Source organism: Mustela nigripes, chromosome 12 (assembly GCF_022355385.1).
Source record: "Mustela nigripes isolate SB6536 chromosome 12, MUSNIG.SB6536, whole genome shotgun sequence".
NCBI lineage: Eukaryota > Metazoa > Chordata > Mammalia > Carnivora > Mustelidae > Mustela > Mustela nigripes.
The window spans coordinates 40,716,263-40,734,661 of NC_081568.1; the positions used below are offsets into that span (position 1 = coordinate 40,716,263).

The 18,399-nt window shown below is 50.1% G+C and overlaps 1 protein-coding gene across 3 annotated transcripts in view; it reads left to right on the top strand.

The window, feature by feature from the left end:
• ABLIM3 (actin binding LIM protein family member 3) overlaps positions 1-18,399 on the top strand; it is a 108,639-nt gene that overhangs the window by 75,131 nt on the left and 15,109 nt on the right. For 2 of the 3 annotated variants that reach the window (XM_059417125.1, XM_059417123.1), the window contains exons 8-14: positions 6,164-6,222; positions 8,659-8,730; positions 12,689-12,844; positions 14,437-14,466; positions 14,947-15,076; positions 15,774-15,872; positions 17,264-17,311. In XM_059417125.1, coding sequence (XP_059273108.1) covers positions 6,164-6,222; positions 8,659-8,730; positions 12,689-12,844; positions 14,437-14,466; positions 14,947-15,076; positions 15,774-15,872; positions 17,264-17,311 — 594 coding nt within the window. The remainder of the gene's footprint in view (positions 1-6,163; positions 6,223-8,658; positions 8,731-12,688; positions 12,845-14,436; positions 14,467-14,946; positions 15,077-15,773; positions 15,873-17,263; positions 17,312-18,399) is intronic. The other variant, XM_059417124.1, reaches the window with a different exon arrangement.

An 18,399-nucleotide genomic window follows, 5' to 3' on the forward strand; every position in this document is an offset into this window, starting at 1 on the left:
CGCGCGACCACCCAGTGTCCAGCCCTGCACCGGCTGCCTCGGTGTCAGGGAAGGAGGGCTCCGTGACCCCAGAGGGGCAGTATTCCATGCCAAGTTCAGCACAGAAGTCCCAGAGAGACTCTGTGGAGCCTGAGTCGGTCATATGTGCCTACCCAGGTCAGGGCGAGGACACCATGCTGGACAGAGCGAGACACCCCAATGTCCCCATCTGAAAACAGGGATAGCACTAGGCCCACCTCCCCAGGCTGTGGGATTAAGTGAGCCAACTGCAGGAGGAAGGCTTTGCACTGAGCCTGGCCCTCCCAGGTCCGCCCATCTGAGCTCATGTAACCATCCGGGAATGTAGAAATGGCCACGCCCCGTGACGCATGCGCTCAAAAATGCCGGCTATCGTCAACATTACGGTCCTTAGTAATAACCCTTAGCGTACGGCTTAGCCGTATGGTCAGTAAACGTTAATTATCGTGGTGGGCCTTGACTTAAGTACCACTGTTCTAAGGTATGACTTAAGTACCACTGTTCTAAGGTAAGTACCGCTTTCTCAATGTTAGTTAAATACTAACAATAAGGAAGCTTAGTGGGTGACCCGTAGTAAGCACTCCTTGCAGTGCAATTGCCAGCCTCACGCTCGTGATCAGCAGTTAGTATTTCCCGGGAGCCTCTGCACCTGGGTGCTGCCACACTCCTTCCTTCATCCCGCCTCCTAGCCGGCATGCTAACCAGCTTCCTGGGAGCTGAGCACTTTCTCCCTCCACCTCTTTATTAAGCGTCAAGCCCACTTGATCCTCTCAGCGCGAGGCAAATGAGGCTTTTGCATGTCTCCTGAGCTGCCCTCGTCCCTGGGCCCAAGCCCAGGCTCCCCGAGGGGTGTGCTGGCAGCCAAGCCCGGCTTCTGTTCACTCCACCCACACAGCCAGCCCTGTGCTTGCGGCAGGCCCCTCACTCCCCCGGGGCCAAGGTTCCCCGGAGTAGAAGAGTGAACTCTACACACCCTGCCCTCAGGTGTCTCCGGTACTCCTTTCCCCTTCCCCACACTGGATCCTGGCAAAGAGGGATTTTTGGTAGGGGAGGGTAGATGATGGTAATTACAACAGCTAACACTTGCATGGTACCCACGCTAACAGACCTTGTGCTATGTGCTCTAGGAACATGAACTCACTAAAGCTCACAACAGACAGGCAGATAGTGTTATCATTCCCATTTTATCAGTGGGGAGACTGAGGCACAGAGAAGTAACTGGCTTGCTCTAGACGAGGCAGGTAAGCAGTGACGTAACTGGCCTTCAGACCCCAGAAGAATATTATGACAAACAAGGCATAGATTGCCCAATACACGGTAAAGACTTACCAGGGCCCAAGATTATACTTGGGCTGTTATTGTGAGTCAGATTTGACAGAAAGGCTCACTCGTCTCCCTATTGCGGAGTTTGGGACCCTTCAGTAATAAGTGAAGAGTCAAGTATCCTGTGGTCTACAGATGCCATCCACCTGCTGGGGGCAGGGAGTGGAGATTTTCAGGTTCGAGGTAAAATTCATGTATCATAAAAGTAACCATTTTCCAGTGTACAGTTCAGTAGCTTTTAGGATATTGACAAGGCTGTACAACAACCTCCTCTATCTAGTTACAAAACATTTTTACCCCAAAAGGAAATGCATACCCACTGAACACTTCCCATTCCCACTCCCGCTAGAGCCTGGCAACTACGAATGTGCCATCTGTCTCTATAGTTTACCTATTTGAGCAATTTCATGTAGACGGAATCCTACAATACATAGGCTTTTATGTCTGGCTTCTTTCACTTAGCACAGCATTTTTTCTAAATCCATCCGTGTTGTCACACGTATCAGTGTTTCCTTCCTTTTTATGGCTGAATGCTATTCCACTGTGTGGATACAGCATGTCTGTGTGTCCAGACAGGGATTTTAAAAGAGCCATTCCATATGGTGAGTGCTGTGAAATGTGTAAACCTGGTGATTCACAGACCTGTATCCCTGGGGATAAAAATACATTATATATTTATTTTAAAAATTAAAAAAATTAAAAAAAAAAAAAAGAGCCAGTCTGAGTCACAGAGGTTGTCCCGCTGACATACAGGCAGAACTTTGAGAAACCTCATCCTGCAACGCTCAAGAGAAGTCCGGGGAAGAAAGCTGCTGTGAGAGTACATCCTGGCTTGGATCCGGGCTTGAAAATCTAACCGCCTACTGAAATGGAAGAGAAGTGCCAGGAGGCAGACAGCAGGGAGGGTCACTGACCACCTGCCAGGTCGAAAAGCATTCAGATACCGAAAAACAAAAAAACGCTGTGCTGGGCAAATAGAACCTTTGGGTGAGCTGGGTTCCTTCACTGCTCTGTTCATAAGCCTGACTGGGTGGTCTGGAAGACTATGGGACCAGGTCTGGCTTGGGCCTTAAAATCTCCACTAATGCAGAGAAAAAAAAAAAGAAGTTTGGCAAATTGCATTTCAATGTCCCGCGGAGAGACGGGTGGGTTCCCAAACGTTAAGTAACCCAAAAGAATAACCCAAATGTGGGGTGTGCCATCACCGGTTGGAGAGACAAGGCTGATGTTTCCTGTTCTGGGGATTAGGAAGAGCCTTACCATCGGCCGAGGGACAGCTTTGGAGATTCCAATCTTGGCCTCTGAGTCAGCTCACAAGGAAATAGCTAATCCCTCCACTCCGTAACTTCTACACGAGGTTTGAACTGCAGGACCTGTACTGTCTGGGACAGTGTCTGAGGACAAGGGTATGACTCATGGAACCAGGAGTCTAACCAGCAAAAGGTGTTAACTTCCTACAAGAAGTCAAGACATTCCTCTGTCTTATACAACTGGTTCTTTATCCCATCACATTCCAAAGGAACAGAGTTGGAGTGTCAAGAAGTACTCAGCCCTATGGTTCTCCACTTTGGAATCCTAAATTCCTGGGGAGCTTGTCACAGATTATCAGGCCCCACCCCCAGGAGCTGACTTCAGGGGCCTCCCGTGAGCCCAGGAATCTGCATTTTACCAGGCTTCTGGACAACTGGGCCACAGCTCCCTCTTGGGCAAACCCCAGTCTAGTGAGTATTCTGATAGAAACTCACTCTGGAATTGTAGCTGTCAAATCAGAGTCTAAATTGTACTGTTTGTCTAAATCTTGGAGCCCAGTTTGGAGAACTTAACTGGCCTAAAACAGAATAATATGTTTCTTTTGTTTTATTAATTCACTCCATGAGTATTTAATGAGACTCTGCAGTCCCTGCAGCTGTATCTACAGATAAGACAGATGTGAATCCCGCTCCTGGTAGAACTTACATTCCAGTCTACTTCACTGGATAGGAGCAAATAATTCATTTTTTCTATACAGAGAAATCTGTGAAGATGAAAACACAGACTCCCCAAGGGATGGGAGGGAAAGTAAACATCCACTAGGGTAACTACCTCATTATATGTCTCCTCTATAATATCCTTGCTGAGCATGTACCCACCCAATGTGTACTTACATACTTCTAGGGACAGGGAACTCACACTCAGAATGGACCCATTCAGTCCTCAGACAATGGATTTTCTTTCCCTGAAACTTCTGCCCTTGGTCCTTGTTCTACGTTACAAGACGTGCAGAACAAGTTCATTGCTCTTCATTAAAATACTCAAAACTCTTTTCCACCATTCTGCTAAGTCTTCTCTTCTCCACAAGGAAGACCCTGCCTTATGGCCTAATTTTGGGTCCCCTCTCTGTCCTGGTTACCATCATCTTCGGGGTGCCTTTCATCCTGTGTCTCATTTTAAAACACAGAGGTGGGGGCACCTGAGTGGCTCAGTCTGTTAAGCATCTGACTCGGTTTCAGCTTGGGTCATGATCTCATGGTCGTGAGATCGAGCCCCACATCAGGCTCCATGCTAGTGCAGAGTCTGCCTGAGACTCTCTCTCTCTCTCTCAAATAAATAAATAAAATACTAAAATAATAATAATAATAAAATAAAATAGAGAGGTGGAATCCAACCAGTCATTCATTTATGTCTTTATGAAACACACATGAGCCAGGTGCTGTTTTAAGCCCTGGGGAGAAAGCCCATGGAAGAGAGTAATGGCCTTCTTCACTCAGGATGCTGTCTTTCTGTCTGTATCACGTCATTGAGCTCAGCCAACCACCACTTCCTAGGGGTCTTCATGAACAGATCACTTTTCTTACTATAATTTACCTAAGTCTGTTGCTCACAACCAACAAATATCTTCCCTCTTTAGATGCTATCTCGCCAACTCCCAAACTTCTGATTCCTTTCCATCTCTAATATTTCCTTTCTCCCTTTTGATTCTCCCCTTTCACTTCTTCTAAAAACCAGCTTTCCTATGAGATGAATACTGAAGTCATTTGTGGCTCAGCTCTATTTCAGAACAGATTATGTGAGCGACGTGGAGAGACCATTGAGTCTAACCTCCTCTCTTAACTCATCATTGCCCCCCCTTAAGGACTTCTGCCCGACCTTTTCCCTTCATATGCCTCTTTCCCTTCATCTCACCACCTTCTGAGACATCCGTATCCCCCTCACCCATTTCCTGCAGTGACCTGTGACATAGGCTTCCTGCCGGAGCCCCAGGGGTAAACAGCTCCTAGTGGATTCCACAGTATCCCAGGACCGGAAATGCTCTCTTGAATAACTCCCCAAAGCAAGCATCCCCACCCACCACTGGCAGCAGACACACCCTGTGATGACCAGGCTTGGTTGAGCCACAGACCGGGAGTCCCTCTACTGGGCTCCAGGAGCCATTGCACCTTACGTTAGCAAGAATTAAACGGCTATTGAATTACTAAGAACCCACAAGAAAAATCAGCAAACGAAACTGAAAGATCCTGATCTATCTCATAAATAACAAACTGGGCCTAGAATGAAAAGCTTGGAGATGAAAACAATCTCCAGAACCATCCAAATCTCACCTCATTGTTATATTCCGATGAAGAAACCGGAAGGGAAGAGAGAACGTGTTAGGAGCCAAGCAGAGACAAGAATCCAGGCTGAGAAACAAGATCCCAGGATCCTTACCTCAGGCCTATCCTCTCTCCATTTGGGGGGCTAATTTTTCAACTTCACACCACCCGCCTGTCGCTTGGCCAGCATTCCAGTCCTGGGGGTTCCAGGCAACAAACCATAATGGAAAGCGTATCCTAAAAACAAAGTCAGACAAACAAATGCCATCTGGGTGCCCAGGAATCCAGCTATTTGCTGGCCCCCTTCCTTTCTGGGCTGGTGATAAGAGCAATGGCACCAGAGGGATAATATGTTCCTACTTTTCCTTCTAATCCACGACACCTGTTTCTTCTTTGGGGAATGTGTAATATTTGGGGCTTCTTCTCAACATGTGACAAGCCACCTGTTGTTCATGCCTTTCCAAATTGGCCTCTCGAGTTTGGGGCTGGCCAACTGGACAGCCCCCCACACAATAAAATGCAGGCATTTGCAATATACTAAATTTGCAGAGTCTGGGGCCTCTTAGGAATTAGCAGCCATCCTCCAAAGCCAACTCCGCGTCACGGCCCCACCCCCCCACTTCCGGCGATAGCTCTCAGACCCTGTCCGATGTCTTTGAAGACAAAGGAAGGTTGGAGGTCACCATGGTCGGCGCTTTATTTCACCTCCACTGCCATTCATTCATTCAACGAGTATTCACCGAGCACCTGCTGTGTGTCACTCACTGCCAATCATGCACTCACCCGTTCACCCCGCAAACATGGATGGGGCCTCTGCCGAGAGCTAGATCCCATGCTGCCTGCTGCAGGAGGGCCAGCAATGAATAAAACTGAGCCCTGCCCGGAAGCGCTTCTAATTTAGTTAGGGCCCTGAATGCACAGGCCACTGTGATTTGAGGTCGTGTGTGTTAGGAAAGATACCAGGAACTATGGACCGAAACGAAGAGAGAAGTCAGTCCCAGCTGGCAGGTAAGAAAGTTTGCAAGAAGATGCTGTGTGAGACCTGGACCTTGAGGCATGGGTAGGATTTGGACAGGTGGAAAGAGTGGGAGTGGCTGATCCATGGAGCTGCAAAGAGCCTGGTTCCCCAGGGGGTCCTCCTGCCTGCTGCGTAGGGGAGGTGTGCTGCCAACAAAATAAAGGGAGGTGAGGGGTGGCAAGAGAACTCAAGGGGTGAAAGGTCTGAACCTTTGTTATTTTGTTGGTCCCCTTAGGTTCTGAGGTTTGGCACCCCATCTGCAAACAGGCAGCCCGGGCAGAGAAGAAGTTAAAGGTAAGCAAGCTGGTAGAAATACCAGACCACACTTCCTGCCTCTGGTTGGGGGCACTGTACTTTAGAGGGGGTCTTTCCTTAATACGCACCCTCCCAGATGCATGCCTATATCACTAGATTTCCTTCATGGGAACACCTGCCTCATGGCGCATTTGAGGGGATAAAGACATGGGAGGTGAGAGCACTTTGAAAACTGTCAAATTGTGAGGTTTTAGCATTTCTGGGGCCAGGCCTTCGACTTAGCATTGCTCATCAGGACAGTGGCCTTGTTGAAGCCAGCGTGGAGACATGCTGGGGGTTTTCCCCAGCCTCAGGTCATGTATTAGGAAGAATAGAGTTGACAGGGCGCCTGGGGGCTCAGTGGGTTAAGCCGCAGCCTTCGGCTCAGGTCATGATCTCAGGGTCCTGGGATCGAGTCCCGCATCGGGCTCTCTGCTCAGCAGGGAGCCTGTTTCCTCCTCTCTCTCTCTCTCTCTCTGCCTGCCTCTCTGCCTACTTGTGATCTCTCTCTGTCAAATAAATAAATAAAATCTTTAAAAAAATAAAAAAGAATAGAGTTGACAGTGGGAACTGACAGTTTGTAAAGCATCTTCACAGCCACTGTCTGATTTGCTTCCTTTAACCCTGTGGATCAGACGGCACAAGGCATTGTATGTTCTCTTTGCTGGTATGAAAGTCACAGTCTAACAAGGGTGGTGGTTTGCCCATAGTAACGCAGCAGGCAGAAACACTGCCAGTGTCCCCAGGCACGCGCCAGGCCACCTGCGGTCCTATGTCCCTCTGAATTACTGTGCTCTGACTAGTCCCAGGAAGTCCTGTGAATTCGGGGTTCTTGATCCAAGGAACGTAGGGAGGAACCCAGCTCCTGAGTCCTTGATGCTGTGGGGCAGAAAGCCGGGTGCATGCTGGGGGACAGGCACTTGAGGACATCAGAAGTGCCTCTACCTTTTGCACTTTTTGCACATCAATAGATGTGCAAATTATACATCAATTGATGTATAATTGGGTCTCAGCCCGTATGTTTTTTCCCCCTGTTTCTTCCAAATCCTCTCCATTGAAGATGTAAAAAGACCTAACTGCCCTTTCCTTCCTCAATTTCCTTCCTACCTTTTTGGTGGCATTTCTCAAATTCCGTTATCTTTCTATAACCCCGATGCTTTTGCTACATCCGTGCACCACCTGTATCATTACAGACTTAATATTCTTCCTGAAATCAACCCACCACTCTTCACTTAAAGGAGCTTATTTTAATGTAAATCTTGATATCGCCAAGTGGAAACCCAGTATTACTTACTCTAAATAGAAGGTAACCATAAAATACCTCCCATGAAAATAAAATGTTTTTTAAAAACAAATCTTAGAAATTCCAGCTGGATGGTGTTGCCTCTACTCTCTTTGTTTAAAAAAAAAAAAAAAAAGGGAAATGAACAACAGTGGAGACAGTTGCTGAAATACATCAGCACTAAGTTAAGACCTCCTCCTTGATGTGCGGAAGATGAATGAAATACAATTTTACATTTTACTCTCCCATTCTGCAACTCAGTATCATCAAATGCTCCCCCTAAATTCATCTTGCCAGAGTCACCACCCGTTCAGGAGGCAGTTTGGGAGACGCTGCTGTAAAGCCCCAGGTAGAATGCTTCCATTCTAAACTGTGGCCTGAGACATCTGGCAGGCAATGTCGCAGTCCCTCAGACCAGCCCCTTCATGTTACAGATCTCGAATCTGGGATCTCTGAAATCACATAGTTCATTCACTAGGGACTCAGTTCCCCATCTGTTTTTGTTTGTTTGTTTGTTTTTTAATTTTTAATGATTATTCCATAATTTTTTTATGTTCTGTTCATCCCCATACAGTACATCATTAGTATTTGATGTAGTGACTACATCATAGCCCCTCCTTCTGCCGAGGGAGCCATTAACACCTCATTGTCTTTGTTCAGGGAAAGATTTTTTTAAGCTTATCACTAAGGCTGATGTCAGTTTGCAATGGATACACTGTGAAGAATCAGTACTTTCTGCAAATTACAGGAAGTTGAACGTGCTTGTACATTTCACATAAACAAACTCCTAAGGAATGAGTCCCAACCAATTTTATTCAGTTAAAGTAAATACAATATTGGCAGGATAACCCCAAATGAAAAGTTTTATGAATAAATACTTACCTAAAAGGTCAATTACAAATATATTTAAAAAAAAATACACAAATCCAAATTCTGTCCAGCAGCCTGAAGTCCTGCACATTTCCCATTTCATGCACACTCAGACATTGATTACAAAGGCAGAAAATAAAGAGAAAGTACAGAAAGCTGGCAAGTGTATTTAACCGCGTTGTTGCTGTTCCCTAAAGAGCAGCCTTCTTCCTCCCTGCCCGTCCTCCCCTCCCCACTGGTGGGAGATGAGGCTTCTCACTCCTTCTATATCATCTCTCCCACAGCATAGGCGGACGTCCGAAACTTCCATCTCACCCCCCGGATCCAGCATTGGGTCACCCAACCGAGTCATCTGCGTACGTATCGCTTTTCAGCCCCCCAGAGGTCTTTGTTATCCGCAGGTCTGGTAATCTAAAGAGTTTCTAAGGATAGCCGAAGACAGCTGTCAGGTTTTCATCCAACTAACATCTCGTGTGCACCTGTCATGTGCTAGAGACTCTGTGCTAGGTCCCGAGACACAGCAGGGCACAGGGAGGGCCTTGCCGGCATGGAGCACAGAGCCTAGTAAACACAGTGTTATGGGGGATAAGGTCAACTTCAGCTGGAGCACAGGAAAGTCAAAGACAGAAGAGCCCTTGGTGAGCTCTAAAACCACCACAGTGGCCTCCTTCCCCACTGCTTAAGTGAGCTAAGAGTGGGACAAAAATCTGGGGTCAGAGTGGTATGCAGAGTGGGGAGTAGGGGGAGATATGGCTGTGTGATAAGGAGGCAAGCACAAGCAGGCATCTGTACCCCCCATCCTCAGAGACACTGAAACAGAGACACTCATCATTGCAGAGACATGGAAGAAAGGACAAGAGTGGAGGTAGATGATGTCAGAGGTCCTTTGGCTATATCATTCATCCATTCAATCATTCATTCATTCATTCATTCAACAAATGTGTGCTAAGTGTCTCCTCTGGGCTAAATTCTGGCTTCTGTGCTGGAAAACCGTGGTGAACCGCACCAACCTGATGCCCATCCTCATGACCTTGAATATATAACCCCAAGGAGAAGCAGTCGCAGTTCTGGTATGTGCTAGGAAGGAAAAGTACAGGGTGCTCTAATGATGCTGCAGAGGGACAGAGGGACAGAAGGACAGGCCATCTAGGGCCACCTGGAAAAAGAGGAAGAAACATTTAAGTTCAGACCTGACAGAGAAACAGAAGTAACTTAAAGCAGGTGAGGGAGGCAGGGCCAGAGAGGACAGAGACGAGCCAAGGAGATGAGCCATCTGACTGTGGACTGTTCCAGCCTTCCCCAAGCCCCCAAGTTGGAAGGGCCAAGAAGACCAAAGCTGGGGAGAGAGGATGGAGGGAGAAGAATGGTCTAGAGCAGGAAGACGGCTCCTGATTAAAAGTTTTAGATACAGTCCCCAAACCAGCCAGCTCTGGGTGGGCCCTGACCACCATCGCTCCATTATTATTTTACCCCAAATCCACATCTAGTTTCCTCCTTGATCCCTGGATAATGCTCACTAATGGAGCTGTTTCCTTTCTTCCTCTGTTCAAATGAAAATCAGACATAAGAGTTATCACTGACAGCAACTTCCATGTGGTCAATACTGCCTTGCGGCTCCCACAGAAGAAAATCTCTTTGATCACAGGCCGTCCTCATTGAAGATTCCTGTCCAGAACAAGACAGATGATTATCGCTCCCCCTCCCGACCCGGTGCTATGAATGGGGCCAGACACAGCAGGATTAATGAGCTAGATTTCAGGGTCTACACAGTGGAGAAGGTTATTAACAAACTGATCGTGTCTCCAGGAGAGTTACTAGGATATGCAAACTTGGGAGATATAGATAGATGATGATAGATAGATAGATAGATAGATAGATATGGCAGGTCTCTAAGATCAGCTCCATAGAGACGAACAAGGGCAGCCGAGCACACCTGCCACTGGGCCGTCCATCTGGGGCTCGCACACCAAGCTCAGCGACCCGCGCATGCGGGCAGAGGCATGCGTCTCCCCTCTCATACTCTCCTTTCTTGCCTGTTATAACGCCTCACCTTCAGCCGCTCTGGGGAATGACCCCACAGGTCACGGGGGCCGTATTTTAAATCAAACCATTCTAAAGGTGGCTTCCCAACTCAGGGAAGAAACCAACCGACCACTTTCGGGGCACGCAATAACAGGCAAAGAGAGAGAGTGTGTGTGTGTGTGTGTGTGTGTGTGTCTGATTTTCATAAATGCTGAGGTTTGGTGTTAAAATAGAATCATCAGTGAATGGGGTGGGGGGCAGGTCTCTCAGACTTTGCCCCACCCCCCACTGATGGCTAGAACCATCTTCGGGAGGTCTGACCTCGACCAGTTCCACGTGTTCTCTTCCTTCCTGCCTGCCTAATTATGTCAGGAAGCCTCTGTCCAGTCATTATGCCTCCAAACCTGAGGCTCATTTATAACCCCATGAACACAGTGGCTATAAGAGGAAATATAAATATAGTATTTGAGAGGTTTGGACTGAAGCGCCTGAGATGACTATTGATGGGTCAAGACAAGTTTGCAAGATGCTAAGAGCTCTCAAGGTCAAGATCTAACATCCCACGACAAAAGGCAGCAAGGGGACCATCCTAATAAAGCTCCCTTGACCCACACACCCCCAAATTGGCACAGACATGATGTCTAACCCGGGCAGGCTCTGGCAGAAATGAGATAGCACCCTTCTAAGGGTTTTACTGAAGATGGTTTTGTGAGGCGACCACTTACAGAGGTGTAGGTAGGGTTAGGGGACCCACAAGACATCGTGTGGCATCCAGAGTCTACAAAAGCAGGAGCTGTCACCACCCTAGGCCTAAAGAGAATGTCCAGTGAAAGCCGGAGCTGTGAAAGGCAGCCCCGGATGGGAGCTATGCCCACCGTAGCTGCTGACGGCAGGACAGTGTAAGGGGACATTGTCTCTCTCTATCACTCCCAGTATGCAGGTGCTCCCCACTGGCCCAGCCCAGCAGAAAGCCAGGGAGCCTCTGAAGCAGTCCATGGGGCCTCAGAGCCCAAATCAGGGAGAGGAGGAATGGATGGTGGATCTAGGAGCAACGGAGAATGAGCATCACAGTGTCTAAACAACAGGGGGCTGGGACAGGGACAGAATGGTGGAAGGACCTTGGAATATGTTTCGAATAGCAATGCTTGTAAGGGCTTTATGAAAGTTACTCTCTCTACAGTAGTTTTGGACTTGAGACTCACCTGAGCCCCCACGCACCGGAAGAATGTTATTTGGATAAATACAGTTTCCTTGGAGTCTCTGTCTAGTGGCCTCTCAGTTTCTCTCACATCAAGATCTTGAAAGTCACAGCAGTGGCGACAGATCCTGGCTGACCACAGCAGAAGCCAGGCACAGCAGGAGCAGCTGGAGGGTGCTGACATGGAAAGGACAGGGCTTCGGGAGCCCTGAGAAGTGGTCTGCCCCATGCAAGGGAAACTGTCTCTTAATCCATGCTATTCTAGAGGACTGGGCTCAGCCAAGGTCAGGTAAAACAGCTAGAGGCTTGTCTCAGTTCGATATAGGGTCTGCTTTCTGAGGGCGGCCCTCTGCCAGCTGTAGACAGTGAGCTCCCCACCCTGTAAAGCCAACAGAGGCAGCTGGGAAGGCAAGTCCTAAGGCTAGACGGGCTGGGCTTGAATTCTGATTTTGCTACTTATTAGTTATGTAACTATGGGCAAGTTCATTGACTTCTCTGTGCCTGTTTCCTTATTCAGAAAAGAAAATGGTATTAGTGCCTGCTAGTGGCACTGTGAGTTATATGAGCTAAGGGAGTTAAGCCCTACCAGGGACTTCAGAGTCTGGCTCATCATAAGTGCTCACCAAACATGAGCTCAGGTTTCACTCTCTGTCTTCACCATCACCTTCAAGGAGCTGTGAGTGAGGATGTCCTCCCCACATGGGTTCGGAAGGCAGTCCCCACCAAGGCTGGGTAGGTTCAGACAGATTCAGACCTACTGGCTAAGGGGCACCAAGCCCAGAACCGTCTGAGCTTCACCTGGAAAACAGTAATAACATTGACACGGACCTCACCAGAGCCATCAGGACACTTGGAGGAGATAATTCCTGCAAAGTGCAGGGTCTCACACATAAAATGCACTCAACCAGTGTGAGCCCCCTTGGAAAGGAGGGCCTCTAAGACCTGCCGGGTTCTAATATTCTGTGCCTCTTCCATCCTAATATTCTGTTTTTAGTGGAAACTGGAGAAGCTTGTTTCCCCTGTGCCTGGTTTTTGTTTCCTCTCCTTTCCCTCTTATCTCTCTGCCTCTTTCCTGTACCTCTCCTCCTCCCCAGGCTAAAGTGGATAATGAGATCCTTAATTACAAAGACCTGGCAGCTCTCCCCAAGGTTAAGTCCATCTACGAGGTACAACGCCCCGACCTCATTTCCTACGAGCCTCATTCCAGATACACGTCCGACGAGATGCTGGAGAGATGTGGCTATGGAGAGGTATGGCGTCTCGCCCCTCTCTCCGGGGCGGTTGGAGGAGAGAAGGCCCACACGGTCCCCATCACTCCATCACACACACTTTGGCCTCCACAGTGTCAGCCCCTGCACTCTTTTAAACAGGAAGTTAGAGTCATCATTTAAAAATCGAGTGATTTCATCCAAAAATCTGGCTTTTCTTAAAAAATCAGAGCAGGTGTCTTTCCATTATTTGGAGTGGGGGGAAGAGCGCCTCCTATAGGCAGGAAATGGGCTCCCCATTTCTCCCTAGTTGCCACCACCCCGAGAACCCCAGCATTGAAGCCACAAACCTGTGACTGCTTATCCCTTGAATTACTGTTTGTCTCCTAGTGGAGTAATTTTATACGTGGCCCACGGCTTTCATCCCCGACAGGCTCAGTGGCCACTTAGGTTTATAATCCCTGGTGCGTAGGTTCTCTGGGTTTTGCACCTGGCCTTAAGCCCCTATGCTCAAAGCAAGAGATGCTTTTTAAGAACTCAGCAGTTCTGAGTTCTTCTGAGTTGTCAAAAGCCACCTTTTGAAAGAACTACGTGGTTGATGGACAAGAGAAAGTGTTCTTTGGAGAAGGCAGGTGACCATTACCCTGAAGGTCCTGGCAGGCTATATCACAGGTGAGTCCTCACCCCATTCAGGGCCCCGGAGCAGAGACTGATGAGAGAGGAGCCCTGGCCTGGGGAGCAGGGACCTGGGTTCTTTTCCCCACTCCACCGCTGTCCCCTTCCTTTCTAAAGGAGTTAGCATTCTCTTGGTTGGAGAGCCCAAGGCTGAGAGTCTCGGGGCTCTGGCCCCTGAAATAGACCAGGGACGGGGGACCAGCTAGAGACTGATGTCCCTGAAGCCAGAAATGGCACAGTGGGCCCACAGGCCAAAGCCAACTCCCAGATTTGTTTTGTTTCACTATCTTTTCTTTCAAAAATGTAAATTTTTGTAAATCTTTTCTTTCAAAAATGTAAATTAGTTGCCAACATTTAAACATGCAGAGATTTCACATAAGAACCTGCATTTCTCACTTGTCTTGGAAACGGAAAGAGTGGGGTTAACATGGGGGGCTGAGCAGCCACTGCCCTCTGCAGACAGGATGCTCCACCTCCAGCCCACCACACCACCCACTGGCCCAACTCCCATGTGGAAGGCAGCAGCCCAGACCTTGGTTGGCCCAACCTTTGTGTCCCCAGCCCTGCACGTTGTCCTCATGAACCACAGAGTAGTCACGAACTGGTAGACAGGACAGGATCACGAAATGGGTTTGTGATAGATAATATGAGTTTGTGATAGATAATCCTGGGTCCAAGTGGAGACCCCACCACATTGTACCCAAGAGTCCCCAAGACACCCCGTTCCCTCTCTGGGCTTCGGTTTCCCATTGGTACATGAAGGGTGTGATTTCAGGTCTCCCTGCTACGTGTCAGCACTGCTGGTGTTCCAGCACGCTCAGCGCGACTGCTGTCTGGGGAGGGAGGCCCCAAGCAGCTGCTGGCCCATCTCCGCTCGGCTGCCTAACCCCTCTTCCTCTCTCCCTCCTCTCTCTCCTCTGCTCCTTTCACGATGGCCTTCCAACTCTTCGCTTCTTAAGTCGCTGGGAATATTATCTCCCTACTCCCAGGTAACTGGATTAGTTTGGGGAGGGCTTTTCTATACTTGGGTCCCTTTAGGCAGACCGAGCAGACCCCCAGTTTCACTGCTCCCACCCAGCGCCCCAGGGTGCTCCTGACCAGGTCACAGACAGCAGAATTAGGAGCATAACCTGGAGGAAGTAGCTGTAACATAAACAAACGGTAGAGGAAGTGCCTTTTCTACCCAAAGGGATCCTCCCTGGCGCTCCTGGAATCCTTGACCCACGGGTTCTATTCAAGAGACTCGGAGTGATGGGCGAAGGCCCCAAAACTTGTCTGCAGCTTTCCTCGGGCTATGTGTGTAACCCAGGGAGGGGGCCTTGGTATTCGGAAAGGCAGCACCATGAATTTTGGATCCTCAGCCCCCCTGAATCCTGGATTCCACATCACTGTCCCACCTGCCTGCTAGACACTTGGGCCACAGGCTTGCTTAATTGCCGGCCTGGCTCATGGCCCACTTCCTCTCCCAGGACATCTACGAGAACCTGGACCTCCGACAGAGAAGGGCCTCCAGCCCAGGATACATCGACTCTCCCACCTACAGCCGGCAGGGCATGTCCCCCACCTTTTCCCGCTCGCCTCACCACTACTACCGCTCCGGTAAGGAAGGGGGAAGCCCCCAAAGGAACAAGAGGAACCAGGGGGACCATGCAGTGGCTGACTGTTGCCCACAGCAGAGACAGCCCAGGGCTTCCCCCAGGATCTCCATCACAGCTCGGCCCTTTGGAGGCCGGTGACCACCCAGATGACCAGCCAGGCCTAACTGACATGCCCCTGGCCGGGGGAGAGAAGGGGCACCTGGAGTTGAGAAGCAGCAGGAAGGTGGGCGGTAAGCAGCCAGGAGAGGAGAGTGGCGGACAGCCCAGCAGCCCTGGCTGGAAGAAGCCTCCTCTGTCCTTGTCCCTTGGTCTGTCCCATCCAGAGGGCTGGAGGACTGGGCACAGGCCCAGCCTTAGCCCATTTGGTCAGGTCCTCCACAGCCACATGGAGGTCAGGGGTGAAGCAGGTGTTTGGGTGGAGGAAAGAAGCAATTGAAGGGGGTAGGGGAGCCAAGGGGTCCAAAGGCACCTTCCTGAAGCCCAGTGGAGTAAACGCTTATGGCCCACGAGCACTGACTTTTGGGGTGAGGCCAAAAAAGAAGGTCGAGCTTGTATCCGCAGACATGGTGCATGAGAGCACAGCCCCTCCCTGCCATCCCTGCTGTCATCACGTCACTGCTGCCTTAACTGCCACCGCGGTAATGCCTGTTTTCTCTGTGCCTCTGTTCTCTCTGGGGACCACTGCCTGCGCGCTCCAGGGCCCGAGAGTGGCCGGAGCTCTCCATACCATAGCCAGTTAGATGTGAGGTCCTCCACTCCGACCTCTTACCAGGCTCCCAAGCACTTTCACATCCCAGGTAGGCTGTCAGCCCGCAATTCCCGGCATGGGTGCATGCTAAATGGGGTCGCTGGGTGCCGGCACCGGCAGCGAGGAGAAGCCAGTTCCTGGGACCCTCCCTAACCAGTCTCCCACACTAACCCTCCCCTCGGTCCCCACGCCCATGGGCTTTAGTCTACCCACTTGACACAGCCAGCCCTGACCAAGCCTGCCAGGAAGCAGCCAGAGAAGGGCCTTGAATGTCTGAAAGCCTTGATGGGACGCAGCAGTAACCATGCTGAAAGTCACGTACTTTTGCATCAAAACTCTTGGGACAAAATCCCCATTCCCCCACTTGGAAGCCTGCGACCTTAAGGAATTCCTTAAATTCCCTGAGGCTTTCTGTTCTCTCTGTATAGCCCAGCACTGTTCTGGGTCCTGAGGCTGCAAATGTGCTCAGACTAGCCCAGATCCCTGCCTTCATGGTGTTTACACATGGGGAGAAAGTTAATAAATGAGTACACAAACAAGTAAAAGGGTAATTTCAGGTAAATGATGTGGGCAGTAAATATAACAAAACAAGGCATGTGATAGAGTGATTGGGGTGGGGAGGCTGGGCTAGGCAGGGTGGTCAGGAAGGGCTTCTTGGAGGAGGTGACATTGAGGCGGAAAGATGAGAAGGAGCCAGCCATGTGAAGATCCTGGGAAAACATCCTGGACAGAGGGCATATCAAGGGCAAAGGCCCTGGAACACTGAGCTGGTAGCAATCCAGCATGGCTGGAAGTGGTGAGCAGGAGGGCTGGTGATAGGAGAGAAGGGAAAGGCAGGAGCTCAGTGACACTGTAGATGGTCTGGACAAGGTCTCACCCTGAGTTCACTAGAGCTGGGTCTGGAACCTGGTCTTCCAACTCTGAGCTCAGAATTTCACTCCCCACTCACTTTTCCCCAGGATGGCATCCTGCTGTTTCATCCGTACCTTTCTCAACTGCCCCAGAAAGGTCCCATCCTGTCTGTTTTTGAGGGAGGGGGCGGCGGATCATGCGGAATGGGCGGCTGCAGCATTCTGGGGACTTCCTTGTGGAATGAGGCGTGGCTGCTGGGTGGAAGCAGGGGGCACCTTCGTGCATGGGGTCCTGCTGAGCGCGCACCTCCTCGTGCATGCATGCCCACCATTCACGCCCGAGTCCCTTCCTCATCACAGTTAGAAGCCATCCATTCCTCTCCCCTCACCTTTCTTAGAACCTCACGTGTTGAGGTGGGAAGTTGAGTTTTGGAAGAGCGTGTCCACCAAGGAAAATAGTGGACCCTCGGGAAAGATGGGGACAGCCTCTCTTTCTGAGATCAGCTGACCAACTCCTGTCTCCTTCCTCTTCTCTCTCTCTGTTCCTCTCTGTCTCCTCCCCATCGTCAATTCCTTGCCTGCCTGGCAGCTGGAGAAAGTAACATCTACCGGAAACCCCCGATCTACAAACGGCATGGTACGGTCTGGGCAGAGAGGGCGTGGCCAGACAGGGGGCGGGGCCATTAGCCACCTGTGCGGATGGTCAGCTGGGGTCACCAAGAGGGACGCCTGCAAGGCTGCAATTATGTCTCTCTTGGGGGCTCTGCCCCAATCACTTGAGGTGACACTGGAGAGGCGTTTGGTGTCACTTCAAAGGAGCAAGGAAGGCCTCGTGTCCCCTAAATGTTTCCCCACCTCCTTTCCAACTGCCCTTCCCTGCTGTCTGGTGTCCTAAATTCCAGGTGCAGAGCAACACGTGTCAAATGCGCGGACCACTGGGAGCACTCCCAGGCGTGGCTGCTCAAACTTTGATGGTCGTTGGAATCATGTGGGATGCGTACAGGTTCCTGCGCCCCAGCCCAGACCTACTGAATCGCAATTTTGTGTTTGTAACAGTTTCTCCGTGTGATTCCAAAGCCCGCCCCGGCTTGGAAACCGCTGCTTTAAGCTATTCTCAGTCACAGTGTCCTGAGAATAAATGAAGGCTTGGGAAGGAGACATGGATAAGAAAGGAGTGGGGCTTCGATAAGGGTGCCTTCATTCTTCCATTCATTCATTCAGTGTTTCGTCGAGAATGGTCTATCGACCCCCTGTACCTGAGAGACTTAAAAAGCAGGTGCCCTGGCCCCTGCTCTGCCCTAGACTTTCATATTAGAAATACTGGGAGTGTGAGCTAGGAATCTACACGGGAACTGGCCTCATTCATGATTCCTACCTGCACTCCATATGAGAAGCACCAAGTCAGGCAGCACCAAGACCCCTGGTTCCTTCTTGCAAAGGCACTTACTGAGCCTCAGCAGACAAAGCACACCCCTTGCCTCTGGGATGCAGAGAGGCGGGGGCTACCCTGTGTTGCCCTCCCTGCAGGTTACCTGGGCAACCAAGGGGAGCACACAATGGGAGAAGCACAGAAACACGGGTGGAAACAGTCCAGGACTGGGATCTGAGCTCACTGAGCTGATTTGGGGGGGTGGGGGGGAGTTCTACCAATATAAATGATGGCTCTGGCTTAAGACCTGACAATTTAGACAAACGTCCTCAGTTTCAGAGGGGCCCAGGCTGGGC